Here is a 19619-nt window from a genome sequence, read left to right as displayed (position 1 = left end):
GCTAAATTTTATGAAGGGGAAGCAGAACACAAGAACGGATTGTAGAGCGGCAACGACACTGCGGGGTGAGAGGTTATATCCCAAGGGTTAGCGGGGGGGCTGTAGAGTGTTTAGGGGTGAACTCTGGCTTTATGTCATAAAAGGTCTGAGGTTAAGCAGCCATAGGAGAGACAGGCCTCTACTTCACTTCTCCACTTTTCAGCTTCTGGTTTTTTTTGTGTGTAATTAAAAAAAAAGAATAAGACGATGACAGGAACAGGAACAGAAAAGAGAAGTCGGCTTGTGGATGCTCTAAGAAGAATATAAATATAAGAGCTATAGGAAATAGATAAAACTCGCCTTGTTGATGATCTTATATAGCAAAAAATCAATATAGAAAATATATTGCTATGCAAAAATCATAGAAAATAGTAGAGCAGAAAGAACAGAGGAACAAATCCCACAAAATGACGAATATGTGCGTGTGAGCATGTCGCAATGGCGTTAATTTCAATCATAAAAGACTGGAATGAAATGAGAACTATAGAATATTCATAAGAACAAATATTAAGACTTTTAAATCGATTCTAGTTCTTATAAAGAACAAATCTATGGACTCTTGAGTAGCGGGGTTTTAAAATTTAAGATTTAAAAATTGTACAGAGAGAAATTAAATTAAAGAGGAAAATTTAATCGATCTCTGGAGATCCAGACTATATGTACATGACTCTTTCATCGGTTTCATTATGTATCTTGTAAACATCCTAAACTCTTCGGTAAGCCCTACCCAAACGAATCCTCCAGCTGAAATACTCCTTCATTTTAAAAAGCAGAGTACCAAAAAGCAACGAACTTCTTGAAAGCGCAGACACAAGCCAGGAAGCTCAGCCCCAAAGCCATTCCCAAAGAAAAAGCGCCAGACAGAGAAAGAGACTGAGAGAAGGAAGGCAGCACAGTAAGAGAAAGAGAAAGAAAGAGACAGCGAGTAGCATAAAGAAAGAGAAAGACAGAGAGGGGGTGTTAAAGAAGGGTGCTCTGGGTAGCGCAGGGGAGGCCTATTAAAGCGTGTAATGGCGTGAAGCCGAGCACCCAAACGGAGAAGTTGAAGGCGTTGCAAGGCGAAAGGCTGCAATTAGAGGCAATTTCCAAACAGAGTCATGGGAATGGGTGGGTAGAAATCCGCATGCCACGCAGAGCGGCACAGGCACAGGCACAGAGGCAACGAATGGAGTGCGTTGTCCTTTCAGATAATGTTCTGCCTGCTGCTGCACTGGTGTTGCAGCAACAGCCGCTGCTGCACAGCACTAAAATTGCATGTCAAAGACAGATTTACGAGCGGCATACACACACACACACACACACACCATAGAGACGATAGAGAGACGCAGATACACCGCACCCCATATGTACGTGCCCCAACACTCCCACTCTTCCTGTGTGATAAGAACTTTCGGGGGCAAGAAGTTTCTGGGTGACTCTTGCCCTGGTCGAAAACGGGGGAAGGGGAAGGGGTGGGGAAACCCCCAAAGAAAGGTGCAGTCCCCGCAGAGATTGCGATAATACCTCGTAAATAATGGTTTAATTAAGGCCTCGAAAGACTTACAAAAATAACAAATTAATTGGAAGGACCTTTGCTCTATATATATATATCCTCTTATAATCGCTATCTCCTAAGCAGGTCCTTGTTCTCTAATCATGCCACCTCTTTGCTAATGGACTATGGGCCTCAGGTGACCCTGTTTTTCCGCTGCTGGAGAGGGGTAGAAATTCAATTCCATTTCGGGTTGAGGTGGAGGTGGAGGTGGGAAAACAAATTGAAATACAATGCTCGTCGCCTGATGGCCATACTTTTGCCAGAGTTTTCTGGCCAAATGCCAGAAGTTTATGGCCAACAACAAGAGAGGGAGCCATTCTCTGGCCACAACTGTCAAGGTTTTTGGAGGGGTATACACAAACATGTGTGTGGCATCATTGGAGGGCCATCAGCCACAGAAAGAGGTAGAGGAGACAGCGGAAAGTCAGTGAAAGAGGCACATGAAATGAGAAAAGTAGTTGTGGGAAAGTGGAAGTAGAAGAAGATTCAATTGCATTTCGATTTAAATATCTCCCAAAATGCACTTGAGAGACTCATAAAAGACAGACAGGCAAAACGGATAGAAGAGCTAAGATATCCAGTGTCCCAGGCCTAAAAGTATGCCTCTACTACAATGCGTTGTTTGAAAGCCAGGTGTTCAAACAGCCATTTAGTTTTTTTTAATTCCGGCTATAATAATCAACCCATCTGATTGAGATCTGGCAATCTAGTAGATGATAACCCACTTTATAATTCTGTATCTGTTTTTTGTTGTACCTTCAAAATAAATACCGAAAATTCGTTCTTCAGGCTGCACTCCTTTGATGAATGGGTTTTAAAAAGAAGAATAATTAAAGGATGGTCTCTTGTTACCCAAAATATGAATCAGAAAATGTAAATATGGTCTTGAAACGAAGATATATTCATGAAAATTAGAAAATATTCATGAAAAAGAAATACCATCTATGGAATCCTAGATGTGATATTTGGTAGATGGTAAGGTACTTGCATTATTCTCATTAATTCTTTTAATTCTAAATCTTAAATTAGAAAATATTTTAATACAAATTTAAAGAAAGTTCCAGCAACAATATAGAAAGTCCTTTACTGCACTGGGAAATCACAACAAAAGCAACTCCCGAATGCAAGAACAGGCCCTATGAGAGGGAGAGGCTGGCCCACAGAAGCAGCAGCCTCGCTGCAATACACAGAAAGAAGCCAACGACACAGAAGCCTGTGTGCAACACATTGTGGCACGTACAAATAAGCGTAGGCCGAGAGGAGTGGGGGGGGGGGGGGCACAGATGGAGTAGTGGGACAGAAGGACAGGACGTTGGACAAGTTACAAATGTTTATGACAAACCAAACATCATAATAATATGTAACAAGCAGTGCATGCTACATGCTCCAGCCACTCCATCCCTGCCCCCACCCCCCCGCCCCCCCTCGTAATCCCAGCCACCAAACAAAGAGCAGGCCATAAAAATATTTCAGCTACCATTGGGTTCTTCCTCCCCTCCCACCTACGCCACTCCCTATCCCGCCCCTCCTTCCCCCTCACACTCCCTTTCCCCCTTGTCAATTAAATGTCAACTGGCATAAATGTTGCATGCCTCTTGCTCTCTCCCTGCCTGCCACAGCCTGCCACATTAAAATTCCGCAGAGAAAAATCTACAGAGAAAATAAGAAGGCAACAAAAAAAAACAACATTAAAGAGCATGCGCCTCCTCTAGAGGCACAAATCTCTCTTCGGGCAGTGGCTCTGCAACTGTGAGGTGGGTTTGAGATTCAACACAGCCCAAAAGTATGCAAGGCTTTTTCGCGTGCGTTTTTAATGCATTTTGTGTGTCTCTTTGAACACCACTCGCTTTTCAGTGGGTATTCATAAATTGATCAGATGATTTTAAAACAGAAAAAGAAAGGTAGTCTTAACCTTATAAGTTTAGGATCAGCTTGTGCTTAATGATTCCTTATAGCCATGTTTTTCTGTCATTCTGCAGTCGGCTTCAAAGGCAAGTATTCCTTAAGATCTTTAGATATCTTACTGAAACTTTGCACAGATCTTTCTTTTCTTCTGCAAAAATCTCACAAATCCGAAGCAATACCATCGTATCACTAGATCTGAAGAATATGGATGGTAGTTTCTGTACGAGAGTAGAGTACTGGTAGACTGGACCTTTAAGAGTAGTTTTTGAGTAGTTTCTAGGTTCTGTGAGGGTATCAAATGGGTGGCTGCATCTCTTGTTTCTGTTTGTGTTTGGTTTTGATTTTATTTTGGAACTTTTGAACATTGTCTTTTGACTTTTCTCTCAGTCTTCTAGAGAGATACATACCTCTCTTTTTTCGCTGTCTTCTCTCTGTCTCCCTGTGTTTTCTCTCTCTGTCTATGTTAGCCTCCCTCTCCCGTTGATTGTGTGTTTGTTTTTGACATTGTTTCCTCGGCCACAGACAGACAGGACATTCAGACAAATTAAAGGAGTTTGAGCGGCGGTGGGGAGGATATAGTCGGAGGTTCACGGCCCCATTATGCAAATGTTGACGAGAGTCTCCTTAACCACATTTTCCATTGCATTGCCAGAGACCAGCACCAGCCTTGACTCTAGAGCGCTCTGTGGGGGCACTCTCATGTTCTGCAGGACCTTCTGTGGTGTGCTCTGCTCAAAGTCCGAGCCTTCTCTGGCCCTCCACTCACTTTCACGGCATTCTCTGGCCCTCTACTCACTTTCAGAGCCTTCTCTGGCCCTCTACTCACTTTCAGAGCCCTCTCTGGTGCTCTGCTCAGTTTCAGAGCATTCTGTGTCGTTTCTGCTACGCTCTATTACCAATTTTAAGTGGCCATCCATTGGGTGTTGCTGTCTGTTTGCTGTTTTCACTACAAAACTCTCATATGTCTCGCCTCAGCTCCAGCTCCAGCTCCTGCTCCTGCCATGTGTCCTTTCTCTAGCAGGGAACTTTTCCTCTGAATTCCCTTTCTGTGCATTTCATGCACTTTATCTGTGTGTGTGTGTGTGTCCTGTCTCGCCTGGCGGAAATTTGTTTGCACTGAAGTGATTTCTATGTGTCTGTGTGGGGGCTGGGCTTGGGGTAAAGGAAATGGAACCGTGTTCCCAATGTCACTCCCTCCCCTCCCGTTCCTCCAAAGGAAAAGGACGAGAGACAGGCAAAAACCAGGCCTAATGAAATTTCCATACGAGTACGGCAGAATGTAAGCCAATTTGGGGACAATTTCATTCAAACATTAATTGCAATTGCAACTGAATTTGTGATGGCATTTTGCATGGAATTTATAGCAACAGAAATTGCTTGATGGATGACATAATGATTGAGTTACAGAAGGCAGTGAGGAGGTCCTTGATTGGAAGGTAACTAATGGGAATCATCTCTGTTTTCAAAGGAGGAATTTATCAAAGGTTAATGGTGATTAAGGAGTAGGTATTTACGGGGGAAAAGTGTTTTATTTCAAGAGGAAATTGGCTTGGATTTAATGCGGAAATTTGCTCTTAAACGGCATACGAAATGTTCTTTAAAATTAAATCCATAAAAGGTTTTTTTTGGTTCAGCGAAAGGTTTCAAGATATGTTTTCTTTATGTAGGAAATATTTTTAGTGGCTTTCACTAACATATCTCAAGAAATACAATAATTTTCATCTATACAACATATTTTGTCTGGTTTTTCATAAACCTAACCCAAAGATAACATATTTCAATGCAGATCTTTGAATTTGGGATAGTTTTCAGGTTTTCAGTTTATTTTAGTGACTTTTATAAACATATTTTCAGGACCCAAAAAAAAACTTTATAGAAATCCAATAATTTTCTATATATCAAAATCCAAAGGAATAGTTCTTATAGATATCAAAATTCGATATATACATGTTCAAATTTTTATAGAAAGTCTTTCTATAGCAAGTCCTAAACGTATTCTGTGGTCTTTTCTGATCAAACTTTCACAGATCTTTCGAATTTTGAATAAGATATAGGAACAACAGGATTAATCTCAAGAGATCTTCTAAAGAAGAGATCAATAAAGGTCCATCAAAATCTATCTTCAAGAACCATTTTGAGGAACCTTTAAGAAAGCCATAGAACCCATGGACCCATAGACCCATAAAACCCTTCAGAAATATCAGATTAAATTGTGAATCCTTAGAACAGATTCTTTTGTCGTAAATGTAGCCCAAAATAAACGCAATTTCTCCAAGAAAATCTTAAAATTTAAGCAGCTTTTCCATTAGTATTTTGCATATAAATTTCCTTACCTTTCTCCTGCAATTGCTGACGCTTCATATCGCCTTTGAGCACTTCCGCCGTGTGGACCAATTCATTGAGTTGTGGCTTTTTCATTTTCAGTTCCCGTAAAACTTTCTGTTCGTTTAAAATAAAAGAAGGGAATGCATAAAAAGAGAGGAATGCTGTGGAGGAATGTATAAAGGATAATGGCACCTCCTGCTTCTCGATGGCCATGCGAATGGCATCCACATCCTCGACAAGGACACTCTGTATCTTGATCATGTTTTGTTCCCAAGTCAGCCAATCGGAAATTTGCAGCACAGACTTATCGAAGCTGCCGGCCAACGCTCCACTGCCGCTCGGTTCGTTATTGTATTCTGTGGAACAAATGACAAGAGATAGAGAGGAGATTTTTGAAAAATTACTGCTGTGGGAAAATGGGAAATATTCAGGGGTGGTGGGGGAGAGGACTCTTTGCTAATTAGGTGCTCCAACAGTGACAGGTTCTCCCCTTTCATTAGCCCGTGCGTCACTGCTGGGAGAGGGGGCGATGACGATGATGATGATGAAGTTGCTCTCTCATTAAAACGCGGGGTTTTGGGTGGTCCTGTGGTCACCCTGTGATGGTTCTGCCTCCAACTTTTATCTCCTGCCCGCTGCCGTCTCGCTTCTTCTTCTTTTGACCACAATGGGGTCAGTAACAGCTGCGTATTGAATATCTTTTCCTACCTCTCTCTTTTTTTCCTTTAAACTGCAATTTTATTCTCTCGTTTTTCTCAGAGTTTTCCCCTTTGTTTTTCCTCGTACATTATCCTTTTTTTTGTGCACTTATTTTAGTCTTTTTTTCTGCGTATTTTTCTTTATTTTGCACTCTTATTTTTCCTTTGGTTTTCCCTCTTCTGCCGGCTCCAGAATCTCTTTACTTTGTTGCACATTTGAGGCAAAAGGCAAGTAAATGAAAAACTATTTCAATGAAGCAAAAGTTTCAAGTGTCTTCAGATGATGGACAAGCCACAGTGGGGCAATAGTCGAGGACTTAGGCAACTGAAATTCCGAATTCCAGGAAATATTGATTAATTGTAGAGAAACATGGCTTGAAAGCTTCTATAAAAATTGAATAAATTGAAAGAATAAATTTCAGTTCTTTTGGAGTGTTATTCCTTAATGATTCTAGGTTTCAACTCTCACTTTTCCTCCTCTAAATACATATAAGAGGCGGGAAGTCAGCTTTGGTGCCTCGACAAAAACGTTAGCCCTTACTTTTCAACCTTTAAATGTATGAAACAGGCCGAAGAAAACGTTTTCAGCAAATGTGCCTCGACAAAAGAGGGCTATCCTTGTTAGCTTCTTAATACCAAAAAATACTCTAAACCCAGTTCTTTAAGGAATTTAACCCCCGATTTTAGATCTCTTCAATTCATAGCCCAATAAAAATTATAATTTCCATCACCTGCTACCCACTGTGCACAAACCGATTCCTTTGCTTGTCTTTTTGTATCCATCTCTGCACTGTTCCACTGCCACACTTGGACTCGAACTCGAAGTCAACCCCTGGCCAAAGAAAGGGACAATACTTGACAGTACAGTGCACCAGCACAGCACAGCACAGCACAGCACATAATAATATTATTCTTGGGTATCGGGGGGATCGCCCCTGGGTCTCCTTTTCCCCCTCGCATTTTCCCTCATTTTTGCTGCCCATTAAATGACAATTTTCAATTGGAATGCCATTCAAAGCGCACAGCAGAGCTCAGGGTGCAAATATCTCTGCGAAAAACTTGAAAAGGGAAAAAGGAAACACTTGAAATACTTGTGCGGGGGGCTAAAAAAAAAAAGCGCAAAGAAACGAGCAGGCGAAAGAGAATCGAAAGAAAAGCTTAAGTAGGCATAGAAGCAGAAGGCAAGGAGAAAACGAAAAGGTGTCTTCCTTTGTGAAGGGAGCCCCAAAACTTTGCTCCTTCTCTGCAAAAGTTATGAAAGTTTCCCTCCCTGCCAATAATCCGTGAAAACAAAACCAAACTACGAGTAAAACCAAAACCAAAGGCAAAGAAAATACAAGAAAAATAGTCCGGTTTTCTTAGAGAATTTTTTTAATACACTTAAAGATATATTATGCTGAAATATTCATTGGAATATGATCAGATTTGGCTGAAACTATAGTTACTAGAGTTTTGCTTTTCTTATTGTTTAAACTAGAAGAATATTTCCTTCAAATACTAGTTATACAAGCGATTATTCCTATAATAGCCTCTTTTTTTTAACCGATTCCGACTGAGATCTGTCTGATATCCTATGAGAACTCATGATAAATTAATCCGATTATTATGAAACTTAGTTAAGCCATTTATATACCCGTGAAACTAGTACTTCCAACCTTTGGTTAACCTAACTTCAGCAAGTACAGAATAATAACTGATAATTCCTATGATACCTATATGATATAGTGATCCATATAGGATGAAACTTTGGTTAATTATATATCCCTATATTCGATTCGCTGTTTTATTTTCAGAAACAACAAACTTATAATCGATTAAATCTTTGATATGTATAAAATAAAGTCAGCCGATTATGATCTGATTTAGCTAAAAGATGTAATCGTAGATAAAACTTCGGTTTTCAAAGCCTCATTGAAATATCTCTAGAAGGAACCGAGCTATGACCGATTTTTCTTATGATATCTATGCGATATAGAGTTCCAAACTCCTCCCCACAATCAAAATACCCTTCCCCTTTGAAGGGCATACAGAACAAACAAAAAAAACATTGACTTTGTTTTCTGTGTGTGTTTTTGGGGGGAAATCTCCCATGTCCCGGACAGGATTAGGCGCGCTCGCGCGATGGACGCGTCTGCAAGGACAAGGGATTTGGGGGCGACAAATGCCAAGTCCAAGACGACAGTTGAAAACGTTCGGATCAGGGCATAGTCCTAGGGCCCGTGTCAAGTTGAGGAGGAGGCGTCTGAAAGCATTTAGAGGCGAGTGGAGGGGCTCCAGCCAGCGAATGAATGAATGGAGATTTTGAAGCACACAAGAAGCTGTTGGGCAAATATATATGCAAAAGGAAAACAGGAGTATAAAAAGGATATGTATGCGAAAAAAAGGAAACCAGAAAGAAATAATAACATGGGCTCCTACACAAAGGAGGGGGGTGGGGGAAGTCCTCTCTCGAGTAGCAAAGTGGGAGAAACACGTTAAGTGTAAAATTTTCTTTTCACTTCATTCCCTGATGAATGTCCCTCCCAAACGCGTATGTGCACCCCTTTGTGGCAGGTGCAAAATGGTAGAAAATATCATGTATAAAAAAAAAGAGGAAGAAAACCCAAAGAAAAGCAAAGAAACTGAAAGGAAACGAGCGGAACCACTGATAGCACTCGCTGCCTACATTCTCCCCCCCCCCCCACGCCCACCCCCTTCTTATCACGGAAGCAAACGCGTTCGGTCTACCAGGAAAATGTCATAATTCATTAAAAGCCAAAGAAAGCGTGAAATTCTCCCCCGAGCACTGCTGTCACTCAGAAGGAGAAGCTTCTGCCTCTGCTTCTGCTTGTGTTGCTGTCCTTTCCTGTCGTCCTGTTTTAAAGGACACCACCTAATATTGAGGACACCTGAGCAAAGGGCAAGAAACTCCTTTTTAAAGGCTCAAAGGCTCAAGAGGTTCGCCAATTTTATACACGACCTTGAGTGGCATTTAATTTGTGATTTTCGTATTTTTGCGGGAAACAAATTTGAGACTTTTTGAGGAATGTTTGGTGCATACCTTTAATTTATTCCATTTTAAGTTGCCTTAAATATATTTGGCATTAATTTTGATATGGAATTCATTCACATTTCACTTTTAATTCATTTTATGCACTTCGTTTTTATTTGTTATGATTTTTAAGCATTTCTAAATTAATTTCAGAACAGTTTTGATATCAGTATTGAAGTTTAAAAAATTGAATCATTTATTATGTTAATATTTTTCCATTAAACTGAATATTACCCGAGTATCACTTCCATTCAAGGATTTTCAAAAAATTTTTTAAGAATATTAAACCTAGAATTTATTTGTTAGTTATTTTGATTGAATATTTTGTGCATATTTTAATATTCTTTCCTTCCTGTTCAAACACTATCCATTTATATATTCCCAATTTCTTTATTTATTTCCTGTGTTCTGGGGGACTTGTTTACTTCCTTGTCGCTGAACGTTTTCTTTTCAAATGTTTCGCTATTTCCGACAACAGCTGTTTGAAGGCGGCAAAAACAGGAAGTCTTGAAAAAAGCACAGGACCACACAAGCCTTAGCAGTTGAGTTGAATAAGAAAAATGCTTTGGTTTAAAAATTTGATGAAGTTTGAATTTTTGAAAATGAGTCACACACTAACCAGCTTTCGTCAGTAAGCACAGAAAAAGCTGTTCAAGCAGTTCACCAAACGGTTAACAGTTAGCAATATTCCTTAAACAGTTTCACAGTTTAGACTGCTTGTTGCACTGACCGTTCAGAAAAAAACAACCGCAATTTGAATGAAATAATAAAAGGCCATGCAGTTCCTGTAACAGACCAAAATAATACATAACTGCAGATAGAAGAAAACTAAACGCCCTTTAAAGCCCTGATATTTAACCACCCACAAAACTCCATAAATTATTAATCCACACAAGCAGTGCAAGAGGTTAACAGTTAAGGGTTGGTTTTCAGGCAGAGTTTGAAGCAGTTTAACACAGTTTAACCGTTTAACACGTTTAACGTCCAAAGCAGTGGTTATCAATTTGAATTAAAATTCAAAGAGGGTAGGTTATAACTTCAATGAATTTTCAGTAAGCCTTGATTTTTTTTAGCTAAAATTCAGATGTTACAAGACTACAAATCAATCCAGACAATCAGAAACAAATAACTCTAGCAGTGAAACGGAACGATCACAAGCGAAACACACATAAACACGGCCAAAACGGGACACACGCTACAATACGACCCAAAAAAAAAACAAATAATCCTAGGAATTCTTAAAAATGGTAATACCAACCCATACCAGCCACAACGTACCTCTAAAACTCTACATTCCCTAGACATCACTACCCAAATACTCTTCGATGAGACGGAAAAAACCCGACCAATCGAGCTTGGATGATTCGATACGGAAGCGCATGTTCCGGTTGAAATTCCAACACACCGAACCGCTGGCCGTGAATCTAAGGGAATATGGTTTGATGCAAACCAGCCGCAAGGCGGACACGCCGTATCCCCGGGCTGAGAAGGCCATCGATCCGAGTCTGCTGAAGGCGCGTCTTGTGGAGAGCAAAAAGATGTATGGCAAGGACCTGAAGAACGTCCCCTCCATGCAATCGACGGGCAGTGCGGAAGCACACAATGAACAAAACCTGCAACACATAAGGAGTGTGGAGGCGGCCCCAGGACCCATGCGAGACAGTGCCAGTCTTCTGTTGGGCACGCCCCATCCCCGCAAGGGCAGGGCCCTCGATCCCAAGTCTCTCATCCGACATCTGAGCACAGCCAAGGTCAGACGTTCATCGTTGTTGGGTGCGGCTCGTAGTTCCTACGGACATCTTCCCTCCTCACGCCCCTCCTTGTCGGCTCATGTACGGGAATCCGACAGCGGGCAGCAATCCAGTCAAAGCCCCTCGGCGCTGACCAAACACAACCTCGGCATTGGCACGCCGCATCCAATTAAGGGCTACATCCTGAATCCCCATGATCTGACCAAACGCCTGGAGGACAAGGTCGACAAGGTCGGCAAGGCCGGCAAGGCCGGCATGGCCGCCCCAGCGCCCCGAAAGGATTCCCCTTTGAAGCTCCCGCAAGGCCAAAATAAGGGGAAAAAAAAGGTGAGCATTTCATTGGAACGCGTCAGCACCGAGGATATGAGACAAACCTCCTGTCTGAGCTTTGGTTCGGCGCGCCACGACGGCGCCAGCCTCTCGGGCAACAATAGCAGCTTCCTGACGGTGGAGAGCAGTCATGAGTCCACCAGCTTCTTGAAGATGTCCTTTGAGGAGCGGCGGCGTCTCTTCTACCAGGCAGAGTTCACCATCGCCAAAAACGGGCGAAAGATGAGCGACGTTGTCATGGCAGTGCCGCAGAAGGTGGTGGAGATCAGCGACAAGCATGAATGGCAGGGCCACGACGAGGAGGCGGACGAAGAGCTCGAGGAGTTCATAAAGAAACAGGGTCTGATCAAAACCGAACGCGATCAGCTGACCATCACAAAGATGCCGCCAGCGACACTCTCGAGACGGTCGAGCGAAACGGACTCCGTGAGGAGCCGTTCACGAGGCAGCCGCAGGAGCTCCATGAGGCGCTATCGCTCCTCAAAAAAGAACATCAAATTTAGTGCTTCCGATAAAGAAAAGAAGCCGCATCCCGACGTATAAATGAGAAGAGAGGGGGCCAAGAGTAGAGAGGGTGCTGCAGAGTGAGAGAAGAAAAGTGGGAAAAATCCTCAGTTCTCTTTTCTCACTCTAAGTATCTCAATCTTTTAGAAGCAGTTTTTTTTTTGATAAAATTTCAAGTCTAATTCTTCCAAAACCGATCTTTTCTTTCGATCTGATAATCCTTTATTTATTTAATACCAAGCGATTAATCTTAAAAACGTTATGTTCTACGAATAAATTCCAATCATTGAATATTTTAGTGTTGATCAAAGAGTCTATTTTACAGTGTTGGTAACGATCAATGCGAGATTTCTTCTCTTTAGTGGGAAAAACCTTTTGGAAGCGTTTTTATATTAATTATATCAACTTCTAGGATGAATACCTGACCTAATCACTTGACCTACTTGACCTACTGGCTTTTGGTACAGGTACTAGAATATTTTACAGCTTCAGTGTAAATAAAATCGTCCTTAAATTTGGAAAATCTTCAGGTTTTTGCGTTAAGTCCATTAAATCCAAAATTTAGTTGAGATAGAATCAGGAATTTGCCAGGAAACCTTTTCTTTAAAATTAATAAAACAGGAATTCTCTTTAATTGAACTCCAGTGAAACAAATACTGCATTCTTTAGGATCTGCATCCCTGAGTGAAACATCAAACGGAGTTCCATTAAATGATAATCGTTTTGAAAGAATTACAATTATTATCTGGCAATCCAATCCGCCATCCGACAGACAGTTCCTGATACACCTTTATCGAATGTTAATCGAATCGAAAGCCAGAGATACGTATTTGCTTCTGGCAATGAAAATATCTCTCTCTTTCCCTGGGTGTTGTTTTCTGTTATTTTGAAATATTTATCAGCATCTGGTTGCATCTGTGTTATGGCAACAGGCAATACGAGTCAGAGGCAGTGCCACCAGAGTGCCACCGGCCTCTGCACTCTCCCCTCTCCTCCGTGTTTTTTTGTTGTTGTTGTTGTTGTTTTGTCTGTACAAGTAAGTCAACACCGAAAACATTCACATAAAATGTCAAAAGTGCCATTGACATGCGGCATTTGGCTGCTGCTGCCGCCGATTGCCGATTGCCGGTCCACAGGCGACTGAGCGGACGCATGCTTCACGGGCTGCCCTTTTTTCAATACAAAATATAAACAAAAAGCCAGGGAAAAATATGTGAAAATAAAGGGGAATATGGTGCTGTTGAACACCCTGTAATGGGGTGTTGCGGGTCTTTCAAAGCAATCGAGAAAATGAGCGGAAAGTCACAGATGGGTTCTGTATTTCTGTGTTGATGAAAACTACAGCCTTTTTAAACATAATCAATGTTTGCTGCTTTTTGCTGTTGCACAATAAACTGTTAGAGAGCCTCCTTTTTGGTGTTGGTTGGGAGTCTCTTTTTTGGATAATATCTTCCTTAGTCTTAGTTAGAACATAGAGCAGTTTTTGTAGCGACCCGAGAGACTATTTTAGTATTGATTAGAGCAAATAACAGTGCTGTTAAAGACGTTAAGGACGCCTTAATTTAACTGCTTTAAAGCTATTCATTAAATCTTTTAGTATATCGATCAAACCAGAATCCAACCATCCATTCGACCCTTAATGCTACCCTAGACTTTCATCATTCTGTATAAAAAAATTACGCTTTTCTCGGTCCCATAAAAAAAAAACTATACAAAATAAATAAACAAAACAAACAACAAAAAAAAAAAAAAACAACAAAAAAAACCCATTCAGAAATGCAACAAAACTGCATACGGATACAAAATACTTTTGTGCGGTGCGTGCTTTTTCAAGAGTTTTTCCCTTTTTACGTTATGTTTTTTTTTTGTCTGTGATGTCTGCTCATATTTTTGCCAAAGAAAATACTACCACAAGGGGAGGGCTGCCAGTGCCCGTTCCAGAGATTATTGAATTTCAATTATGGTTAAATATTTGCATGGCATTCGATAACAATACACAAGTTTTAATTGGGTTTCTAATGAAAACACAAAAACAGTCTTTGGAAAATGCAAAATTAATAAATGAATAGCTCGATGGGAAATACGAGAGGGATTGTGTGGAATATTTAAGTAGATTTCTGCAAAATATATATTTTGAAAGAGAATATTGTGGGAAATTTCAATGATATATTGATTGGGTTACATTTTTAGAGGATTTTAAGGTAGGAGGAAATAAGAGAATTTGTTTTTTGTTTATTCCATCCTAGCTATCTCTTAGAAGGCCCTTATCTATCAGAAATCATCCTTTAATGAGATATCTGCATTGGAAAACAACTTTTTTACAGATATTTCTATCAGAACTAATTCTCCACAGACTTCCAATGAAGAAACAACCTAATATATACTTTATTCAGCCATCGAATTCCCTATCCTTTCCTTTTCCCTCATTATGCAGCAATAAAAAAGCATTTAAAACCTCCTGAAACTAACTTTACCCAGAGCCACATGCACACACACACACTCACTTTGAGCCCTTAGTTCTTATGTACTTAGCCCTCAATTCTCCATCCTCTTAGCCCTGTCAACAACTCTTTCACTGTCTTCCCTACCATTTAAGCCATCAACTCGAGCGTAAGCCAAACACAATTGAAGACCACCAGAAACAATGCTAGAGCGGTACGATGGGATACGATCTTGGGGAAAACTATTACAAACAATCAACCATCCAGTGGTGAGGGGTGGTGGGGAAAACTCACCCGAACGTTGGGCAATGGGCGGCACTCTTTGGTCGCTTTCCTTGCCATTGGAAATTCGGTTGCCATTTCGCAGTTCCGTCAATGAGAGCTCTATGGCATCCGCATGAGCAATCAAATTGTTTTTCGTCTGTGAAAAGAACAGAGAACAGTAGTTACAGAATGGAAACACAATGGAATGGTTGTGTAGATGGATGTTCATACCTTTTCAATTTCGTTCATCATGAGGGGCGTAACCTTTGGCATTTGGGCGTTCTTGCCAATGGCGCCGACAATCACCTGTAAATCGTCGTGACGCTCCTGCAAGAAAAGATAAAAATGCAGGAATAAAAGATGCATTTAAAGCTTTAAAATGTATGTGTGTGTGTGTGTGTGTGTGTGTGAGATGGGGGGGAAACGGAAGCTCCAATACACATACGGAAACAAAATGGCCAACAGCGATGGGAATTCAATTTCAATTGCATTCATGCAAGGACTCTCTTCCACTCTGTCTCTCTCTCTGGGGTGACTGAAATGCGTCTTGTACTGGTTGGATGATGGAGGGACGGATGGATGATACCTCTCCTCCTCTGACAGCATTTGCCAACCAACAAAATTGCATTTGATTTTGAACCTTGCGTTGCGTTTTTTTTTTCGCGCCCAAAACTGAATTTTCCGCAAATTTACAATCAATCAGCGAATCAACAAACACACCACAGAAAATATATACAGAAGAACCGCCTCCACTACGAGATGCCGCGCTACTGAAGAGTGAAAGAAGCGCAACAAAAAAAAACCAGAAATAAAACTAAAAACTGAAAAAGAGAAACATATTGTATGTGTGAGGGGGGTTGGGGGTCCTCTGTAAAATTAGGTTTTTCCAATTCTCTCGCTCTCGCGTGTGCTCTCTCGGAAAATACGGAAAATTCGCTTTTCTATTTTTGATTTTTTTTATATTCCTTGCGCTTGTCGCCATCCCCACATTGGGGCCATAAAATCAAACAAAACAACAAATGATTGCAATGATTAATGGATTGTGATGTCGTCTAGGGATGGAAACTTGTTGAAATTCGGGCACTTTTTGGTGCCGGCGGCGATCTATCATATGTTCGGGAGGGATTTTATTCGCTTTAAAATTTGAATTGAACATCTTTTTGGAGCAATGAATAAAGGAAGTTTCCAAGAAGCTACTAGGTCTTGTTTAAAACAGAGAACTTTTGAATCTTTAAGCGCTCTAATATTTTCCATAATTCTCCAACAATTTATTTCCTTAATTCCCCTTCACTTCATTCCCATTTAATTTATTCCAGAAAACTATACAAATATGTTCTTCTAAGAAAGAAAATTACGTTCCTTAAACGCTTTAATATTTCCCATATTTCTATCTGATATTCCCTCTACAAATCACTCTTTGATTTCTATACCAAATGACATGCTTCATTCATAAATTTTCTTAGTTTCAATTCATCAAAAATCAACGAAAGAAAGACCAAAGAATATTTCTTTGATAAAACATGTCATGTCCAACCCTTCAAGCACCCATCATCCATCAAATGCACATCCCATGGTCTCTCCTCTCTCTTGATGCTCTCTTATTTTTTACTATTCTGCTCTTAAGTTCTGACCCACAAAGGAAATCTCCTACTAAATGCACACAAATGCTGCCATCGTCGTCGTCGTCGTGTAACTGTGTCAGAAATATGTATTTTTAGGCCTTCTAATGGACCCATTTAGCCACGCTAGAAATACTGTGGTGCCGCCTCCTCTGCCTCTATAGCTCGGAATGCCTCGAGAGGGCAATTAACTTTCTATCAGAGCTGTTCCTCTGTGTGTGACGCGTATGAGTAATGCCAGACGATTAAACAAATCCCGTAATTTCGCACAACCAGATGTTCCCCGCAATGCACAGAGATCTCTGGCATCCAGCCAGAGATGCGATGATCATCCACGCGCGCACTTACATTGATATCATCCATGCGCTTCTCAAGTTCACCGCTGGACTTCAAGTCCACAGGTTTCTCAATCAAGACATTAATGCGACGCAGTCCCTTGGTGACAAGTTCTTCAATGTTGACGCTTTCCAGCGGTGGAGCAGCCGCACCACTTCCCATGGTCTTTGATCTGTGAACAAAGAACATTCCCATAAGTGACAAGCACACAACGATTTTTCTTTGATATCAAACCTCGCTTGTTGCACTTCTCGGAACTGTTCGCGGAGTATGATTTGTGTTCTCATGACCAAACGAGAGATGCTTCCCTGTCGGCCATGGGTCTCTAGAACCAAAGAATCCCCCTGGGATATCAATGTGGCCGCATCGGGTGCTATCAGCAGTCGCAAATCCTCTCTATAAAAAGATACTTCCATTAGAAAAAAGATTTAAAATGGTATGTACTCCTTTCTTACGCTTCACTCTCATGACACTGTTCGATCTTGGCTTTTGTTAGCTTCAGTTTATAGATCATCTGCTTGGCCTGTTTATCGAATTCCCTCACACGATCATCCAAACTCTTGAGCTCTTGGGCTCCCAGCGGACTCTTGAGGGTCACATTCGAATCATCTGCCGGCGAGGGCATCGAATGCAGGACCTTGCTCAAAAATGAGGCCGGTTTCTTGGCCGAGGGCGTCTCAATGCGACTCTAAAGAAAAAGAACAATCATATTTATAGTAGAGATAATTATAGTCTTCTTTTTTAAGATATTTTCCCTTGAGATTTGGTTCCCCGAAATTACCGTATCACTATCGGAGTCAATGGTTGGTGTCATTTCCAGCGAGAAACGCGGTATCTCCTCATCGTCGGAGAATACCAGAGGTTCTATATCGAAACCGGACTCTTTGTCGGGACTATAGAAACTATCGCGACCTGGGGATTCGGGTTCCGTGTCGGGTGTCCCTGGCTGAAGGTGACGCCACCGCTTGGGCTTCGACACCTGAGGGGCTCTGGGAGCGTCAGGGGTCTTGGGACCATCTTCATCTTCCTCCGAGTCCCCTAGGATGTCCCGCTCGTTGGCTATTCGCTTGCGTTTCTCATCAAAGGAGATGCGATGCTTTTCCACGCGCAGGAACGGTGTGCTCGTGTTGCCATCGCCAGGACGCAGCAGCGTCTCCTCATCATCCACCACTGTGGGCAGGGGACTCTCGCACAGCGAGTGCTTGCTCTTGGTCAGCGACGACGAATCCGAGTCCTCGGAAAGATCCACTATCTGCACAGTCTCCACATATTCGGGCACAAAGGGCTCCACACTCTCCAGAATGTTGACGGTGGACACGATCTCCCCCTGATGTGGTTCCATAGCTCCAGATCCAGATCCATGGTGGATGCTCTGCACCGACATCTTGTCGTTCTGGATGTTCTTCACCCTGATCTCAACCATTTGAGCGGGAATGGCAGGCGCCTTTCGCTTCGTTTTGTTGGGTTTTGGCGGTGGTGAAGATTGGGAGACATTCGCAGGGTTCAGCGATATTTGAGAGAACAAAGTGCTGGATTCTGCCAAACGGAAGGTCTGTGGGGGCAGGACATCAGGCAGCACCTGCTCTCCACTTGCTTCGGATGGGGTCTCCACGGATTTTGTGGGAGACTCCGTTGGTGACTTTGTAGATGGCGATTCTCCAGCCTGGGGTGTCCGTGCACGTCTCTGTCGCACTGTATCGCTCACCACAACGATTTCCGTATCGTCATCGTTTGGAGACTTTTGTGTCGAGTTGGTATTCAACGTGGTGGCTTCATTGAAACGTGTTTTCAAAACATCCTGCGCAATAAATGCAGATTTTTGTATAAGTACCAAAACTCTTCAGACTCTCGAAAAATATAAAAATGGTTTTCCATAAGCCAATGAAGCCTCAAACGCGATCAATGACATATTAAATAGATATCTGTACATTCGTACAAACTCTCCAAACTCTCCAAAGGTATAAAAATGATTTTCCATAAGCCCATGAAGCCTCAGACGCATCCAATGACATGTTAGATAGATATTTTGTACATTTAATAAAGTCTCCAAAAAAGCATTTATCATTTGGTTTGGTGGTGAGGCGCAGGTAGTGGTGGTTTTTTTTTTTGTTTGGTGGTGAGTCGGTGGATTTTGAGGGATTACGGATTACATTTTGGACGCAGCCGCAACCATTTTTGAACGCCACAACAAACGAAAGTAAAGAGGTTCTAGTATTTATAAAAAAAAAACTCTACACAATACAACAAAATTTGAAGCGTGAAAATGACACCAAAGTTAGACCCCGGTAGAGCTCTAGTGATACGGTGATTTCTGGTTTTATACATGGTTTGGTTTTTGGTTTTTATGGTTTATTATTATTATTTTGGTTTTTGGGATGATGATTTACCAACACTGGTAATTGTTGGTTCTTTGATTAGCTTTTGGGTGGAGAGTGGAGAGATTATTGAATGGTTTTATGAAACTTTGCATATAAAAAAAACATTTATGGGTTGAAAATTATATTAAGATTGAAAGTGGAAGAGAAGCCAAGGATGGAGGAAGTATGGTATCGATGGAGGAAGTATGGTATACTTTGTGTACGTATATGTATAATGAAGGTTAGGGAGCAATGGTCAGTTGAATTAGCTGTATATTGAAGCGGTATTGCATTCGTTAGGCTTTACTTTTTAGAATTCTAGTCAAGATTATAGATGGCAGAACAACTTAAGCTCTCATCCTTCCATTTCTAACTTTCCAACACTTTTATTTTATATTTCTACCTTTTTACAATACTTTTGTAACATTTTTTAACTCTGGCATCAGTTTAAAAACTAGATAAAATAAAATTTAAGTTCATTTCTT

At 41.3% G+C, this 19619-nt stretch overlaps 2 protein-coding genes across 21 annotated transcripts in view; one reads left to right on the top strand and one right to left on the bottom strand.

The window, feature by feature from the left end:
• Dys (Dystrophin) overlaps positions 1-19619 on the bottom strand; it is a 177817-nt gene that overhangs the window by 132983 nt on the left and 25215 nt on the right. For 16 of the 20 annotated variants that reach the window (XM_015182896.2, XM_015182891.2, XM_015182899.2 and 13 more), the window contains 8 exons: positions 17559-18575; positions 17233-17465; positions 17012-17173; positions 16790-16949; positions 15054-15149; positions 14853-14979; positions 5996-6159; positions 5812-5917 (listed from right to left, as the gene is read on the bottom strand). In XM_015182896.2, the coding sequence (XP_015038382.2) occupies positions 5812-5917; positions 5996-6159; positions 14853-14979; positions 15054-15149; positions 16790-16949; positions 17012-17173; positions 17233-17465; positions 17559-18575 (2065 nt within the window). The remainder of the gene's footprint in view (positions 1-5811; positions 5918-5995; positions 6160-14852; positions 14980-15053; positions 15150-16789; positions 16950-17011; positions 17174-17232; positions 17466-17558; positions 18576-19619) is intronic. The other 4 variants (XM_015182890.2, XM_015182905.2, XM_015182888.2 and 1 more) reach the window with 1 other exon arrangement.
• LOC4803263 (uncharacterized) lies at positions 10602-12410 on the top strand. Its single transcript, XM_001359997.5, has 2 exons — positions 10602-10779; positions 10834-12410. The coding sequence occupies exons 1-2, from the start codon at positions 10777-10779 to the stop codon at positions 12154-12156; spliced, it is 1326 nt and encodes a 441-aa protein (XP_001360034.5). The 5' UTR covers positions 10602-10776; the 3' UTR covers positions 12157-12410.

The sequence above is a fragment of the Drosophila pseudoobscura genome, chromosome 2 (assembly GCF_009870125.1).
Source record: "Drosophila pseudoobscura strain MV-25-SWS-2005 chromosome 2, UCI_Dpse_MV25, whole genome shotgun sequence".
NCBI lineage: Eukaryota > Metazoa > Arthropoda > Insecta > Diptera > Drosophilidae > Drosophila > Drosophila pseudoobscura.
This window is presented reverse-complemented; position numbering and strand designations above follow the sequence as displayed.